Raw genomic sequence first — 17,500 nt, 5'->3', positions numbered from 1 at the left:
GATCTCCTCACGGTTCTCTAACACTGTTCAGTAACTAAGTTACCGTGTGTTTAAGATCTCCTCACGGTTCTCTAACACTTTTCAGTAACTAAGTTACCGTGTGTTTGAGATCTCCTCACGGTTCTCTAACACTGCTCAGTTACTAAGTTACCTTGTGTTTGAGATCTCCTCAAGGTTCTCTAACACTGTTCAGTAACTAAGTTACCATGGGTTTGAGATCTCCTCACGGTTCTCTAACACTGTTCAGTAACTAAGTTACCGTGTGTTTAAGATCTCCTCACGGTTCTCTAACACTGTTCAGTAACTAAGTTACCGTGTGTTTGAGATCTCCTCACGGTTCTCTAACACTGCTCAGTTACTAAGTTACCTTGTGTTTGAGATCTCCTCAAGGTTCTCTAACACTGTTCAGTAACTAAGTTACCATGGGTTTGAGATCTCCTCACGGTTCTCTAACACTGTTCAGTAACTAAGTTACCGTGTGTTTGAGATCTCCTCACGGTTGTCTAACACTGTTCAGTAACTAAGTTACCGTGTGTTTAAGATCTCCTCACGGTTCTCTAACACTGTTCAGTAACTAAGTTACCGTGTGTTTGAGATCTCCTCACGGTTCTCTAACACTGCTCAGTTACTAAGTTACCTTGTGTTTGAGATCTCCTCAAGGTTCTCTAACACTGTTCAGTAACTAAGTTACCATGGGTTTGAGATCTCCTCACGGTTCTCTAACACTGTTCAGTAACTAAGTTACCGTGTGTTTGAGATCTCCTCACGGTTGTCTAACACTGTTCAGTAACTAAGTTACCGTGTGTTTAAGATCTCCTCACGGTTCTCTAACACTGTTCAGTAAATAAGTTACCTTGTGTTTGAGATCTCCTCAAGGTTCTCTAACACTGTTCAGTAACTAAGTTACCTTGTGTTTGAGATCACCTTATGGTACTGTACAGACCTGGGTAGTGTTTTTTTATTTAGATAGTTTACTGAAGTTGACTAAGCTTGCCTGGTGTATTGGAACATATGAAATGATCCCGAAAGTGTAGACCCCACCCATCTGCTCAAATGTACCAGGCAAGATGAATAGAGCACAGAAAAGTATTTGAATCCATAACAAATACTATTTGGACCCAGGTCTGGTTCTGTAACACTGTTCTGTAACTTACCGTGTGTTTGAAAACACCTCAGAGTAAAATGTAAATAAATTCAACTTAAATCCATACTGCTTTATTTATTTTTTGATGTGAGCATTGTATTTTGGATCAACTAAAATCTGCTCAGGCTATAAGTAATTCATTGTGAACTCTGTGTAAGTACTGTAGTAAATCCTTGGCACCTCTGCAATATTAGGTTTAGGCTAAAAGCCCAAGCCATAAAATTCATAGCTGCAATATGGAATGTATAAAATGTTGGCTCCTTTCACACAAAATGAAAGATTGTTGACATAAATCTCTGTTTGGTCCTCTTAACATCTTATTTTTATCTTTCTTTCTCCCTCTCTTCTATCTGTGTTGCAGTGACGAACAGCAGAAGGATTATCTACTTGAAAGGAGGGATCTGGCCATTGATTTCATGTTCTCTCTCGTACTCATTGAGGTTTTGAAACAGGTATGTTTTTCCACAAGAACCATGAAAAAAACTCTTATCATTATTATTGAAATCATCTGTCACTGATGATATTGGCCAGACTGATTTATTAACAGTAATGGATTAGCATTGTCATTGGCTGTCATTAGTTGTGACTGACGTTGTTAGTCCAATAGTTACAGCTCTTGTTGGTTGGTGGCTGATTCCCTGTGTCTTCCTCTTCCTAGATCCCTCTCCATCCACTCCTGGACAACCTGATCCAGGAGGTGGTTAACCTGGCGTTCAGACACTTTAAATACAGAGAGGGGTGAGTCTTCAGCTTGCAATACCACTTCTTTATGAAAATATCCATTTTCAGATGGGTAATACAAGAGTAACATTAGTACTGTGGCGTTTTTCTGCAAGACATTTCTGAGTTCATTTTGTCCTCTCTGGCACCTTGAGTCTGTGTGTGTGACGTGTGACAGGTGTGTTCTCGTTCCTCGCCCAGGTACCTCGGGCCCAACACCGGAAACATGCACATCGTAGCGGATCTCTACGCGGAAGTCGTCGGAGTCGTGGCTCAGTCTCGGTAAGACCCGGCCACGCCCAACTGGGGTTGCCATGTTAGGGAATCCCCTTTAGAGGCTAGGACCCAGCCAAGCCCAAGTGGGGTTGCCATGTTAGGGAATCCCCTTTGGAAGGTATGGCCCAGCCAATACTACGTGGGGTTGCCATGTTAGAGAATCCCCTTTAGAGGCTAGGACCCGGCCACGCCCAAGTGGGGTTGCCATGTTAGGGAATCCCCTTTGGAAGGTATGGCCCAGCCAATACTACGTGGGGTTGCCATGTTAGAGAATCCCCTTTAGAGGCTAGGACCCAGCCAAGCCCAAGTGGGGTTGCCATGTTAGAGAATCCCCTTTGGAAGGTATTTCTCAGCCATGACTACTTGAGGTTGCCATGTTAGAGAATCCCCTCTAGAGGGTACGGCCCGGGCCAGAAGACCTGCAGAGTGCCATGGGTGCTGGAACGCAGTGGGATTCAGGCCTGATGCATTCTGGGCCAGGCGTTTCTTTCCAAGGGTAATTCTGTCCTGTAAGAAGGACGCCATCCAGCCGGATGGAATCAGCGGTGAAAGACGATGGCCTCCCTGGCGTGGGGAGACGAGAGAGGGAGAGAGAAAGATGGAGAGAAGGTGGGAGGGAGACGTTGAGTCACTTTGGGGTAGGATCTCTAGGAAGATCACACAGAGGACAAGCAGAAGTTTCTTCTAGAATGTCAGGTGGATTGGGGGCTGTCTCCGTTACAAGTTGTTCACCTGGTAACTAGCTTAACGCCAAAACATGTGTGATTGGCTTTTTCAGCTTACCTGACAGTCTAGTAACAGAGCAAGGGGTGGGCAGCTGGTTGTCCTGGACCATTAAGATGATTCCTCTACCCTTCCTCTTCCAGATGATGATCGCTGAAACCAAATCCCGTTATTCATAGGTTTTTGCTGCATCCATTTCAGAGAATGCACTGTTAGCATCTAGGCTAGTTTACTCCATGAATTTTAATTAATATTGCTCCCTGTAAGACAGAAGGCATCCGCAACTACATTATACAGTATCTTCAGTGCTGCTTACATCAGCAGATTGAGACTATATTTATGCATTTCAGTGATCAATAAGTAATGTGTTTTCCAAAGGGAGGCAAAGGACCAGTAATGTGAGACGGACTTTGCATGAAGGGATTCGATTACATACTCATAAATAGACATTTATTTGATACAGGGTTCCTGATCTCTGGATATCAAAATGAATAAACAGATAAACATCTAAATACAAAAAGAAACATTGAAGCAGGTAAACAGGTGACACAAATGCACTCATCCACCGGATGGATGTAATTCCTCTTTGGCTTGTAATTCATTTGCTGTCCCATTGAGAGTCTCTCACTCTCAAATCTGCTGAAATAATTTGCGGCCTCATATAATGATGGAATTAGTATTGACTGCAGGGCCCCCTGCTTTGGGGTCAGAGCCCAGCTTTAGGAATCAAAAGTTACAATTCTGATGGACAATATTAATATCCTTACATCCATCAGTGTTATGTGTGTGTCAGATAACATTAAGATAACTTAATATAAGTTAGGGAAGTTCCTGGTTTAGGTTTACCCTGTTCTCCCCATGACCTATATTACTGTCCTGGTTGCGAATTTCTGGATAGCTGTAAAAACATATCTGTAAAAGAATCTCATGGGGACCGGGTTAGGGCCCAAAACAATAACTTTATTGTGTCTGTGTGTGTGTGTGCACCGACACACGCACATACGCATCCGCACACACACACACACAAACACACACACATACTCACACATGAGCACACAAACACACACTCAGATGCAGACAGACACACACACACGCACACACACAGACACACACACACACACACACACACACAGCTGTGTCCCTCTGTAAATGCAGGCCTGGCTGAGAAATCCTCTGAATAGCTGCAGGATTTCAGTTTGTTATTATTTTTATGCCTTATCTCAACTCCCAGCTGCAGTCAACGACCTGGGTGGGGGGCATTGAGCCTTGATAACCCCAGTGCTGCTGGGGATAACCCCCCACCCTCTCACCCCCTGTGATATAATCAATCTGAGAGCACCTCAGAGTAAGAGTGCTGGTCTAGGATGAGCTTTCTCCAGCCTTTATGCCTAAACCCGTCCATTTTGGTCAGACTGACCCCAGATCAGCCCGCGTGCGGTCAGAGCCCTGGTCTCTGCAGGCCAGACTGACCCCAGATCAGCCCACGCGCGTGGTCAGAGCCCTGGTCTCTGCAGGCCAGACTGACCCCAGATCAGCCCGTGCGCGGTCAGAGCGCTGGTCCCTGCAGGCCAGACTGACCCCAGATCAGCCCGCGCGCGGTAAGAGCCCCGGTCTCCCCGCAGGTTCCCGGCGGTGAAGAAGAAGTTCATGGCCGAGCTGAAGGACGTGCGGCACAAGGAGCAGACGCCCTACGTGGTGCAGAGCACCATCAGCCTCATCATGGGCGTCAAGTTCTTCCGCATCAAGATGTACCCCGTGGAGGACTTTGAGGCCTCCTTCCAGTTCATGCAGGTATGCCCCCAGCGCAGTGGTGTCCGGTGCAGTCTTTCAGATCAGACATTAAGCCCAGGTCCTGACAGTAGGGGCTTTTAACACTACGTCTGATTGGCTGTGATCGGCTTGTTGATCTCCTTGAGTTCCATACACTCTGTGACTCCACAGTCTGTCACTGAAAATAAGAACCGAGTTCTCTGTTTGTCTAAATTAATGTTTAAAGAAATCCCTACGGCAGTGACAGACAGACCAAAACTACAACAGGTGTATTTATTACTGACCGGCTTCAGAAGAGCTAAAACCTTATAGCTAATGTGGCGGAATCGTCTGGAAATCGCAGGCAGTTAGTGAGTTAGTCATGAGAATACGCACACCGAATGCGATAAGTCATGGACATGGAGCCAGTTCAGACCAGAACACAGATGGAACGTCAGCTTTGGGCTGGGAAAGGCATGAGGAAACAGAGGAAACAAAAAGTTATTCAAGATTTCTTTAGATTGGTTTTAAGGTGTGTTCTTGTTCACTGTGAAACCAACGTTGGCTCTATTGTGTGGTTAAACTGCTCATTTAAAATCAGTTGTTTACACAGGAAAATCTTGACTTTTACTTGGTGGTTGTGGTTTGGCAGGTGAAGGAACATCATGTGAATGTGAAAAATGCCGAAAATATGAAGCAGTATTTATTCAGCCAAGCTCTTGCCAGTTGGCAAACTTTGTCTTGCGTCATGGCTAAACAATGTACTTCTAAAATCAGTCTTCTACACCGTCTCTAACTACATTACATTACATTAATGGCATTTGGCAGACGCTCTTATCTAGAGCGACATACAGTTTATTAGAGTAAGCAGGAGACAATCCTCCCCTGGAGCAATGCAGGGTTAAGGGCCTTGCTCAAGGGCCCAAAGGCTGTACGGATCTTATTGTGGCCACACCGGGGATCGAGCCACCGACCTTGCGGGTCCCAGTCATTTACCATGTACCACTCTTCAGTAATGCCGCCCTTTATTTGCACATATAAAATGTGCTAATCTCTGAAATCACTTTGTACATCTGTAGATCTCACAGTGTGAAATATTCACAGCATCTCAGTATGCAAAAGAGCTGAATTCTGCCCTGGGTTGTGAATTTTTACAAACACAGTCAGAGAAAGTTCTGGAACTGCTGCCAATGAAAAGGATTTTTTCCATTGACGATAAGATTTTGGTTGTCTCCAGATGTAAATACTTTTATATTACATAAATTATGACTGAGGAAGACAGGCTTGGATTCAATCAAGATTTGTGCTTGAATTTGATTCGTAGAGAATATTAAATACCTTCACCTGCACAGCATGCTGGGTATTGCAGTTTTTTGGGGGGTTTTTTTGGTGTGTAAATAATGCTGTTCTTTGATCTCAGGAATGTGCACAGTATTTTCTGGAGGTTAAAGACAAGGACATCAAGCACTCCCTGGCTGGGCTGTTTGTGGAAGTTCTGGTTCCTGTAGCAGCGGTGAGTCATGTCTGTTTCTCTGACACCTGTCTGTGTGTCCGTCTGTCTGTCTTTCAGTCTCAACAGATGCACTGTTTGAACAGCGTACAGTTACCGGTAAAGGGTATTTGCTTTACCAGCTCATAAATGCCACCCCCAGTATACAATTCCTAGTGAAACTAAAAACAGTTGCCCATCTGGCCAATGTCACGTGGCCTGAGGTGGGAAGGTGCGAAAACATAGTTTCTACAGAACGTACAACCAGTCCCAGTATACTACATTCACATTTGATATAGTGTATATTACTGAGACATGATCCTGTGTTCAGAACCCAATGTCTATGTGTTGAGTTCCTATATTGAGTTCCTGTGTTGATCGTATCTGTTGAGCTCCTGTGTTGAGCTCCTTTGTTGTGCTCCTGTGTTGAGCTCCTGTGTTGTGCTCCTGTGTTGAGCTCTTGTGTTGTGCTCCTGTGTTGAGCTCCTGTGTTGAGCTCCTTTGTTGTGCTCCTGTGTTGAGCTCCTTTGTTGTGCTCCTGTGTTGAGCTCTTGTGTTGTGCTCCTGTGTTGAACTCCTGTGTTCAGTTCCTGTGTTCAGTTCCTGTGTTGAGCTCCTGTGTTGTGCTCCTGTGTTGAGCTCCTGTGTTGAACTCCTGTTTTGAGCTCCTGTGTTGAGCTCCTGTGTTGTGCTCCTGTGTTGTGCTCCTGTGTTGAGCACTGTGTTGAGCTCCTGTGTTGAGCACTGTGTTGAGCTCCTGTGTTGAGCTCCTGTGTTGTGCTCCTGTGTTGACTGATTCCCGTGCTCCTCCAGGCGGTAAAGAACGAGGTGAACGTCCCCTGCCTGAGGAACTTTGTGGAGACCCTGTATGACACCACTCTGGACCTGTCCTCCAGGAAGAAGCACTCTCTGGTGAGTCATCATCTTTTCTGGGGGGCACGCCTCTTTTATTCTGTTACGTTTTTTGCGATTTTCTCCAAGTTTGTAAAATACCTCCATTACCACATACCACATTATCCACCGCCACTGACTCAGCTGGTGCCAGCACCGTTCGGGTCTGGTACCAGACCACTGGGCCCACCCCTGCGCTAGAAAAGCGCCTTAACAACCTGAGCCTTCCAGTACGCCCTATTTGGTTGAGATTTTGTTGTCCAACTGCAGTTGTGACATCAGTTCATTCATAGTTTCATGCATTCTGTTCACCATATATGTTATATATATGTAGTTTAGGCATGTAATACAGCCGTATGGGAGATTGGCAAGGAAAGGGCGTTGCTAGCATCTACCAGATGGGGGCTAAAATAGATCACCGGCTTCAGTGATATCATCGAGTTCTCAGCACCCCTCCAGTGGTTAAACAGTGACAGAGCTGTGTAAAGTTTTATTGCAGGTCCTTCCTGTATTATAGGGTTTCTGGTTCCTAAATATTTACTTTGTAATAATGTTTTAAAGATCACCTGAATTCACCGGTTACGGGAACTGAGGACACTGGGCATGTCACGTGATTTCAAATATATCATTACTGTAGTTCTATACACTCAGTAACATAGGAACACCAGCTTTTTCTTTCATTGACCAACTCTTTACATGTATAAAATACACTATGGCACACGGTAAAGGTGTGCGGTTCTTAAACCAGGTTTACAGCCTTCTTCAAAGGGGGAAAATTATTCATTCAGCTCAGTTTTAAGGACAGATGGTAATTATGAGCAGGTGTATAATACATTAGGTAGTGTACCACATAGTGTTACTGCATTAAGCACACTGCACTGCTATGACCAATGGTATCGTTTGTTTTTTTTGTGTACATTGAATCACCCAGTGAAGTAATGTTTTGATGGTCCCGGAGGTTGTGGTGGGTTGATGAATAAACTGTGGTGAGATCTGGAATGAGGAAGTGATGGATTGTTTACTGATGCCTATCTCTCTCTCTCTCTCTCTCGCTCTCTCTCTCTCTCTCTCTCTCTCTCTCCTCCAGGCTCTGTATCCCTTGGTGACGTGCCTGCTTTGCGTCACACAGAAGCAGCTCTTCCTCAATAGGTGGCACGTCTTCCTCAACAACTGCCTCTCCAATCTGAAGGTGCCCGTGTGTGACTGTCCCTCGTGTGTGACTGTCCCCCGTGTGTGTGTGACTGTCCCCTGTGTGTGTGTGACTGTCCCCTGTGTGTGACTGTCCCCCGTGTGTGTGTGACTGTCCCCCGTGTGTGTGTGTGACTGTCCCCCGTGTGTGTGTGACTGTCCCCCGTGTGTGTGTGACTGTCCCCGTGTGTGTGTGACTGTCCCCCGTGTGTGATTGTCCCCTGTGTGTGTGTGACTGTCCCCTGTGTGTGTGTGACTGTCCCCCGTGTGTGTGTGACTGTCCCCTGTGTGTGTGTGACTGTCCCCTGTGTGTGTGTGACTGTCCCCGTGTGTGTGTGACTGTCCCCTGTGTGTGTGTGACTGTCCCCCGTGTGTGTGTGACTGTCCCCTGTGTGTGTGTGACTGTCCCCTGTGTGTGTGTGACTGTCCCCGTGTGTGTGTGACTGTCCCCCGTGTGTGTGTGACTGTCCCCGTGTGTGTGTGACTGTCCCCTGTGTGTGTGTGACTGTCCCCCGTGTGTGTGTGACTGTCCCCCGTGTGTGATTGTCCCCTGTGTGTGTGTGACTGTCCCCTGTGTGTGTGTGACTGTCCCCCGTGTGTGTGTGACTGTCCCCTGTGTGTGACTGTCCCCTGTGTGTGTGTGACTGTCCCCGTGTGTGTGTGACTGTCCCCTGTGTGTGTGTGACTGTCCCCTGTGTGTGTGTGACTGTCCCCGTGTGTGACTGTCCCCTGTGTGTGATTGTCCCCTGTGTGTGTGTGACTGTCCCCTGTGTGTGACTGTCCCCTGTGTGTGTGTGACTGTCCCCCGTGTGTGACTGTCCCCTGTGTGTGACTGTCCCCTGTGTGTGTGTGACTGTCCCCCGTGTGTGTGTGACTGTCCCCTGTGTGTGTGTGACTGTCCCCCGTGTGTGTGTGACTGTCCCCTGTGTGTGACTGTCCCCTGTGTGTGTGTGACTGTCCCCGTGTGTGTGTGACTGTCCCCTGTGTGTGTGTGACTGTCCCCTGTGTGTGACTGTCCCCTGTGTGTGTGTGTGACTGTCCCCCGTGTGTGTGTGACTGTCCCCCGTGTGTGTGTGGCTATCCCCCGTGTGTGTGACTGTCCCCCGTGTGTGTGTGACTGTCCCCTGTGTGTGTGTGACTGTCCCCTGTGTGTGACTGTCCCCCGTGTGTGTGTGACTGTCCCCTGTGTGTGACTGTCCCCTGTGTGTGTGTGACTGTCCCCCGTGTGTGACTGTCCCCTGTGTGTGACTGTCCCCCGTGTGTGACTGTCCCCCGTGTGTGACTGTCCCCTGTGTGTAGGACACTGCATCACAGCTCTACAGGGTCTGAGGTTATGCCTTATTTGAGCGACATATTAGTCATCACACACTTCAGGAAGGCAGCAGAAATATGGATATAGAAAATGAGGAAGGGGAGAATTGAGGTTCCCTGTGCTGATTTGTATGTGCTTTGAGTGTTTTGATTATTTTGATTTAGTCTTTCTCAGAGGACAGAATATTTGTCATCCTGTGCTGTTTTTTGGAGTTCAGTGGAACTCCAACTGTTGTTCGGAAAAATTATTCTCTGGAATTCCCCCAGGGGTCATGTACAGGGTCGTGACCCTGTGACCTTTGAACCATTGCAAAGTGCAGATTGTAGAGGGGATGAAGCTGGCTGGGCCCTGGTCACATGTAACACATCTGCCTGACCATGGCAGACAAACTTCGACAGGTTCTCATTGGCCCACTGATGTACGAATGACAAGCGAAAACCTACTTCTGTCCGACTGTTGTGTTGTCATAGTGATATATTATATTTAATCCTGAATAAATTTTTAGTCCAGTGCATTTCAGTCAGGGATGCCTGAATCTGACCTCAGAGTGTATGTGTGGTCACATTTCCACATTTCTGACCCTTCAAGGTTGTGACTTCTGAGCCCATCGATAACAGCAGCCCACAACACCAAAAAAGCACAAAATGAAGGTGTCACCTTGTGAGAGAGAGGTAGAGATGTGAAGAGAGGGATGATGTTATTACACCGTCGGAGGGAGGGAGAGAGAGACACCCCCCTCCCCTCCCCTGGTGTGCGCTGGCATCTGAGACATTCTGTTCTCTTGCAGCGTTTGGCCGTGTCTGGCCGGGGGGGTTGGGGGAGCGGCAGACAGGGGGAGAGGGAGGGAGTGGTTGGTCTCTGGACATGATGTGCTGTGGCGGGCAGGAATGCTGACTGGCTTCACGGAGGAGGGGTCGTTCATGTTCCGCAGTGTAATAAACTCAGCGTGCTGGAGTGGTGTTCTGCCGCTCCGCGTGTCTCTCTGCTGCATTACAGCGCTGAGGATGCCTGGCATTGCACGCATGACAGGGCGGTTTCTCAGATGACAGGATGGTTTCTCAGATGACAGGATGGTTTCTCAGATTACAGGGTGGTTTCTCAGATTACAGGGTGGTTTCTCAGATTACAGGGCGGTTTGTCAGATGACAGGATGGTTTCTCAGATGACAGGGCAGTTTCTCAGATGACAGGGCGGTTTCTCAGATGACAGGATGGTTTCTCAGATGACAGGATGGTTTCTCAGATTACAGGATGGTTTCTCAGATTACAGGGTGGTTTCTCAGATTACAGGGCGGTTTGTCAGATGACAGGATGGTTTCTCAGATGACAGGGCAGTTTCTCAGATGACAGGACGGTTTCTCAGATGACAGGATGGTTTCTCAGATTACAGGATGGTTTCTCAGATTACAGGGTGGTTTCTCAGATTACAGGGCGGTTTGTCAGATGACAGGATGGTTTCTCAGATGACAGGGCAGTTTCTCAGATGACAGGACGGTTTCTCAGATGACAGGATGGTTTCTCAGATGACAGGATGGTTTCTCAGATTACAGGGTGGTTTCTCAGATTACAGGGTGGTTTCCCAGATTACAGGGTGGTTTCTCAGATGACAGGGCGGTTTGTCAGATGACAGGATGGTTTCTCAGTTGACAGGGCGGTTTCTCAGATGACAGGATGGTTTCTCAGATTACAGGGTTGTTTCTCAGATTACAGGGTAGTTTCTCAGATTACAGAGTGGTTTCTCAGATCACAGGACGGTTTCTCAGATTACAGGGTAGTTTCTCAGATTACAGGGTGGTTTCTCAGATTACAGGACGGTCTCTCAGATGACAGAGTGGTTTCTCAGATTACAGGGTGGTTTCCCAGATTACAGGGTGGTTTCTCAGATGACAGGGTGGTTTGTCAGATGACAGGATGGTTTCTCAGATGACAGGGCAGTTTCTCAGATGACAGGATGGTTTCTCAGATTACAGGGTTGTTTCTCAGATTACAGGGTAGTTTCTCAGATTACAGAGTGGTTTCTCAGATCACAGGACGGTTTCTCAGATTACAGGGTGGTTTCTCAGATTACAGGGTGGTTTCTCAGATTACAGGACGGTCTCTCAGATGACAGAGTGGTTTCTCAGATTACAGGGCTGTGATTGAGCTGTACTCTGCTGTGGTGTGACCATGGTGTGACCATTCTCTTCACTATTCTGGATCCGTTTAACATCTCATCCTAATATTAACCACCTCAGTTCTGCTGTCTAGTGGCCGACCTCTGGACCAATGGTGGCAGGCTGACAGCAGGCCACTATAGGAAGGCTAGTGGGTACTGTGTGCTGTATGCTGATTGGATAGCGGCAGTGGGGTCAAAGTGGAATGTCACCACACTGGCTTTTACTTGTATTTACTTTGCAGTGACGTTGCTAAAAAGAAAGTCTAATTGAGAATAAAACCTATTTTGCAACAGAGATCTGGCAAGACAGTGGTAGAAGTGGGAACATATTCAGACAGTACAACTGCAATAAACACAAGAGAGTCTTTAGGAGGATTACCCCATATTTATACATATTTTACAGTCAAATACAATCATGAGTGGACCTCTGTCATCACTGCGTCTCCAGGCGGCTAAAATAACCCGGGTTTTTGTTGTTGTTGCAGAACAAGGACCCCAAAATGGCGCGAGTGGCATTGGAGTCGCTCTACCGCCTCCTGTGGGTGTATATGATCCGCATCAAGTGTGAGAGCAACACCGGCACACAGAGGTGAGGGGCCCTGCTGCAGACCTGGGCCAAATTATCCCAAATATCTGTGCACAGTTTGATTGGATGCTCTTGGTCAGGAACGTTTCCCGGACAATTCTACATTTGTCAGTGATCTGCGGGGATTTTACTGCGGTGTGTGAAATGCAGTATTTGTGTGGTTTTGGGCTATTCAGCGTTTCCTCTGTCCCCCCCACAGTCGCCTCAGCACCATCATCACCACTCTGTTCCCCAAGGGGTCCCGCAGTGTGGTCCCCCGAGACATGCCCCTCAACATCTTCGTCAAGATCATCCAGTTCATCGCTCAGGTACTGTACACACAGCTCAACACAGCACAGTCCCCTAACACAGGTACTGTACACGCAGCTCGACACATTCCCCTAACACAGGTACTGTACACACAGCTCAGCCCAGCACAGTCCCCTAACACAGGTACTGTACACACAGCTCAGCCCAGCACAGTCCCCTAACACAGGTACTGTACACACAGCTCAGCCCAGTCCCCTAACACAGGTACTGTACTCACAGCTCAGCCAAGCACAGTCTCCTAACGCAGAGATATCCAGTTCATCACACAGGTACATTACACACAGGGAAACCCTGCACTGTAAAAAAAACACATTTTAAAAAGTTAGTTTGTGCGGCATTAGAATTGAAAGTTAAGTGAACTTGAGAAGACACTAATTAGGGTAAACAACCTTTTTTCTCAAGCTAATTTAACTTAAAATTCTAATGCAGCACAAACTCTAAGCTTTACAAGGGATCATCTTCACACTGCAGAGTTTTTTATTTGCCTGAATTGCTTGTTTATTGGAGGTGTGGCAATTTTAATTTCATTTCATTTTTGTGACAGTGTCTCAAAATGTGCCGTTCAAATAAAGTTGAATGGAATTGAATCATCCAGTTCATCACATAGGTACTGTACACACAGAGACAGACCAGCACAGTTCAGCAAGCTTAGTACAGCCTCCTTACACAAAGCCTGCGTTCCAGAGCTACCACAGCCAATGTGAAGATAATGTCATGAACCTGGTGCTTTTCAGCCCTAATCTAGCACACCTGATTCTACTAATTAACAGCTCAACGAGATCTCTAGCTGCTTTGTTGGGGTTGAAGTGAAAATAGATCTCCAGGAACAGGGCTGAACAGCCCTGCTTTTGATTGTTCTGAAATAACTGAAACGTTATATACAATACCTATAGAGTGAATATTCTCAAATATCACATGTCCAATACATGACTGTCACGTGTCTATTACACTGTAGATGTTCTCAAATATCGGGTATTGGGTTTAAGTCAGTGAACTTTTGCAGAGAAAGAGACATCTGATCTCCTTGTCATCTGATCCTCGAGTGTTTTCTTATCGATTGCCATGTTTGTCCCCTTTATACAGGAAAGACTGGATTTTGCGATGAAAGAGATCATCTTTGACCTGCTATCTGTAGGAAAGCCAGCGAAAGCCTTCAGTCTTAATCCAGAGGTGAGGTGCATTTCACAATCAACAGTCTTTTTTTATTGCTGCTCTGTTTTATTGTTTTATCGTCAAAATAGAAAGTGAAAGGAAACAATTCAGCCCTATGTGTTTAAAGTTGGCTGACAATCATGTGGTTACAGCTGTTTAGTTTGGAAGAGTCACAAAAACAATCTTTATGTGTAGAAGGAGGATTCAGTTATTTTATTAAGATCCTGGAGTGAGACAATAAGGTCTTGGAATTGTGGAATCCACCACAAGGAACCAGGAATAAAAATTTAAAAAACGATCGCATACATCCAGCTGGACTTTCCCAGTGGTGATGGCTGCGCCCAGACATATATTTATCTGTTCTTTATCGAAGCAGGAAGTGGCAGTGAGATAAGAGACACCTGATAACCGAAAAACACACAAACCTTAAAGAGGGGAAAGGGCAAACAGTGCAACGGCACAGCAATAAAAAACACAAAAGAGAAAATCAATTAATTTCCTGAACTTAACTGGGGTGGTCCCTGTCCCTGCTTATGATCTTGAAGCAAGGTAGAGAACAGGCTTTGAGTTCTAGTGGTAATGGTGTGACTGAGTAGTGGTTAAGGTACATGACTGGGACCCGCAAGGTCGGTGGTTCTAATCCCGGTGTAGCCACACTAAGATCCGCGCAGCTGTTGGGCCCTTGAGCAAGGCCCTTAACCCTGCATTGCTCCAGGATTGTCTCCTGACTAGTCTAATGAACTGTATGTCGCTCTGGATATGAGCGTCTGCCAAATGCCAATAATGTAATGTAATGTGACGTAGAGGTAATGGGGTGACTCTCACATAGCAGTAATGGGGTGATTGTGACGGAGCGGTAATGGGGTGATTGTGACGGAGCGGTAATGGGGTGATTGTGAGGTAGCGGTAATGGGGTGATTGTGACAGAGCAGTAATGGGGTGATTGTGACAGAGCGGTAATGGGGTGATTGTGACGTAGCGGTAATGGGGTGATTGTGACGTAGCAGTAATGGGGTGATTGTGAGGTAGCAGTAATGGGGTGATTGTGACGGAGCAGTAATGGGGTGATTGTGAGGTAGCGGTAATGGGGTGATTGTGAGGTAGCAGTAATGGGGTGACTGTGAGGTAGCAGTAATGGGGTGATTGTGACGTAGCGGTAATGGGGTGATTGTGAGGTAGCAGTAATGGGGTGATTGTGAGGTAGCAGTAATGGGGTGATTGTGACGGAGCAGTAATGGGGTGATTGTGAGGTAGCGGTAATGGGGTGATTGTGAGGTAGCAGTAATGGGGTGACTGTGACATAGCGGTAATGGGGTGATTGTGAGGTAGCAGTAATGGGGTGATTGTGAGGTAGCAGTAATGGGGTGACTGTGAGGTAGCAGTAATGGGGTGATTGTGACGTAGCGGTAATGGGGTGATTGTGAGGTAGCAGTAATGGGGTGATTGTGAGGTAGCAGTAATGGGGTGATTGTGACAGAGCAGTAATGGGGTGATTGTGAGGTAGCGGTAATGGGGTGATTGTGACGGAGCGGTAATGGGGTGATTGTGACGGAGCGGTAATGGGGTGATTGTGACGGAGCGGTAATGGGGTGATTGTGACGGAGCGGTAATGGGGTGATTGTGACATAGCGGTAATGCCGATCATTGCTCTTGTAGAGGATGAACATCGGCCTGAGGGCGTTCCTCGTCATCGCGGACAACCTGCAGCAGAAGGACGGAGAGCCGCCCATGCCCAACACGGGGGCCACACTGCCTTCTGGGAACACCCTGAAGAAGAAGAGGACCTTCCTCAGCAAGACGCTGACCGAGGAGGAGGCCAAGCTCATCGGTGAGTTTGTGGAGCAGAGAGCCGCAGTGTCTGCTGGCATTCACAGCAACCATCCACTGCACCACCGGGTTTCACTAATGACCCCCTGTCCTGGAACAACGCGGTACAGTAATGAGTGAAATCAGGTGCTGTAATGTGTGTTTGGAGCAAATACCTGCCGACACTGCAGCCCTCAGGACCTGGAGTTGAGTAGCGCTGATCCAGAGTGTGGTGTAGGGTCACTATCTCCTGTTTTTTCTCATTTCCTTAAGCTTAAGTGGCTGTTGATTGGCCAGGGGAGGTTGTTCTATAGAAGGGAGAGGTTGTTGATTGGCCAGGGGAGGTTGTTCTATAGAGGGGAGAGGTTGTTGATTGGCCAGGTGAGGTTGTTCTTTAGATGGTGAAAGATGGATGTGACCTTCTGTGCAGCCTGCAACTCTTTCCCTAGAGATCCAAAATGGCTGCCCTTATGTGGGATAGCCCTGCCCATAGGTTGACAAAGACCAATCAGGATTCCCCATATTTATTCAGCCAGCTGACTGGACGTAACTTTCTACAAGCTTTCCAGTTTGTCTCCGTGTCTCTCCTTTAAAGCAACAGGGTCTGTTTCTATCTCTTAGATTACTACATGCAGGGTAGTAGAGTACATCTTCTCTCAGTTAGAGGTGTAAAGCTGTGCTTTTTGGGTGCTGCCCGCTGCAGGCATGGCCCTGTACTACTCGCAGGTGCGGAAGGCCCTGGACCACATCCTCAGACACCTGGATAAGGAGGTGGGACGCTGCATGATGAAGACCAGCCTGCAGATGCTGAACAAGGAGCCGGAGGACATGATCACGTGGGTGACCTTTTATACCAATCACACCACGCATACACGCCTTTAGACCAATCACACCATGTATACAGGCCTTTTATACCAATCACACCACGTATACAGGCCTTTTATACCAATCACACCACGTATACACGCCTTTTATACTAATCACACCACGTATACACGCCTTTTATACCAATCACACCATGTATACAGGCCTTTTATACCAATCACACCACGTATACACGCCTTTTATACCAATCACACCACATATACAGGCCTTTTATACCAATCAAACCATGTATACACGCCTTTATACCAATCACACCACGTATACAGGCCTTTTATACCAATCACAGCACTTATACATGCCTTTTATACCAATCACACCACGTATACATGCCTTTATACCAATCACAGCACTTATACATGCCTTTAGACCAATCACACCACGTATACATGCCTTTATACCAATCACACCACGTATACATACCTTTATACCAATCACACCACGTATACATGCCTTTATACCAATCACACCATGTATATACGCCTTTAGACCAATCACACCACGTATACACGCCTTTAGACCAATCACACCACGTATACACGCCTTTATACCAATCACACCACGTATACATGCCTTTATACCAATCACAGCACTTATACACGCCTTTAGACCAATCACACCACGTATACATGCCTTTAGACCAATCACACCACGTATACATGCCTTTAGACCAATCCCTGACACAATAACCTATAGCCCTTTAAGGCATGAGGTAACTCATGTGTGATTTGAATGTTCCTGACTGAACATTCTAATGCTGATGTCACAGTCACTACTGGTAACTGAAAGCACGGCACCTACTTGGAATTTAGAATAAATAATCTGTCCCATACTGAGCTGCTTGGAGCTGTTTGGCATTAAAAGCAGATATTGCACAACTATTTAACAGTCAAGTTCAGACTTTACTGTCTCTCTCTCACAGAAAACCATTAAAATTATAAATAGCACTTAATAGAATGTGTTTCTCATCGTGTAGTGTGTGGCTCGTGACACAGAAATAGTTTGGCAAGATTTAAGACTTAAAATAAATATTGTAAATCATTCCTGTCATAGTGTGGATTTACTGCTAATTAAAGCAGTTTAGCTACGCACTGCCTGCTCATTATGCCAGACATTCTG

General features: G+C 46.6%; 1 protein-coding gene across 3 annotated transcripts in view; it reads left to right on the top strand.

Moving 5' to 3' along the window:
• fryb (furry homolog b (Drosophila)) overlaps window positions 1-17,500 on the top strand; it is a 92,834-nt gene that overhangs the window by 27,434 nt on the left and 47,900 nt on the right. For all 3 annotated transcript variants that reach the window (XR_009709116.1, XM_061247655.1, XM_061247654.1), the window contains exons 5-16: window positions 1,506-1,596; window positions 1,803-1,882; window positions 2,066-2,146; window positions 4,486-4,654; window positions 6,033-6,125; window positions 6,915-7,013; window positions 8,080-8,181; window positions 12,132-12,235; window positions 12,432-12,540; window positions 13,625-13,711; window positions 15,350-15,521; window positions 16,203-16,335. Coding sequence is in view for 2 of the 3 variants with exons in the window: in XM_061247655.1 (XP_061103639.1) it covers window positions 1,506-1,596; window positions 1,803-1,882; window positions 2,066-2,146; window positions 4,486-4,654; window positions 6,033-6,125; window positions 6,915-7,013; window positions 8,080-8,181; window positions 12,132-12,235; window positions 12,432-12,540; window positions 13,625-13,711; window positions 15,350-15,521; window positions 16,203-16,335 (1,320 nt within the window). In the remaining variant the exon portion in view is untranslated. The remainder of the gene's footprint in view (window positions 1-1,505; window positions 1,597-1,802; window positions 1,883-2,065; window positions 2,147-4,485; window positions 4,655-6,032; window positions 6,126-6,914; window positions 7,014-8,079; window positions 8,182-12,131; window positions 12,236-12,431; window positions 12,541-13,624; window positions 13,712-15,349; window positions 15,522-16,202; window positions 16,336-17,500) is intronic.

Source organism: Conger conger, chromosome 7 (genome assembly GCF_963514075.1).
Source record: "Conger conger chromosome 7, fConCon1.1, whole genome shotgun sequence".
Lineage (NCBI taxonomy): Eukaryota > Metazoa > Chordata > Actinopteri > Anguilliformes > Congridae > Conger > Conger conger.
Note: the sequence above shows the minus strand (reverse complement) of the source record. Positions and strands in the feature narration are given on the sequence as shown.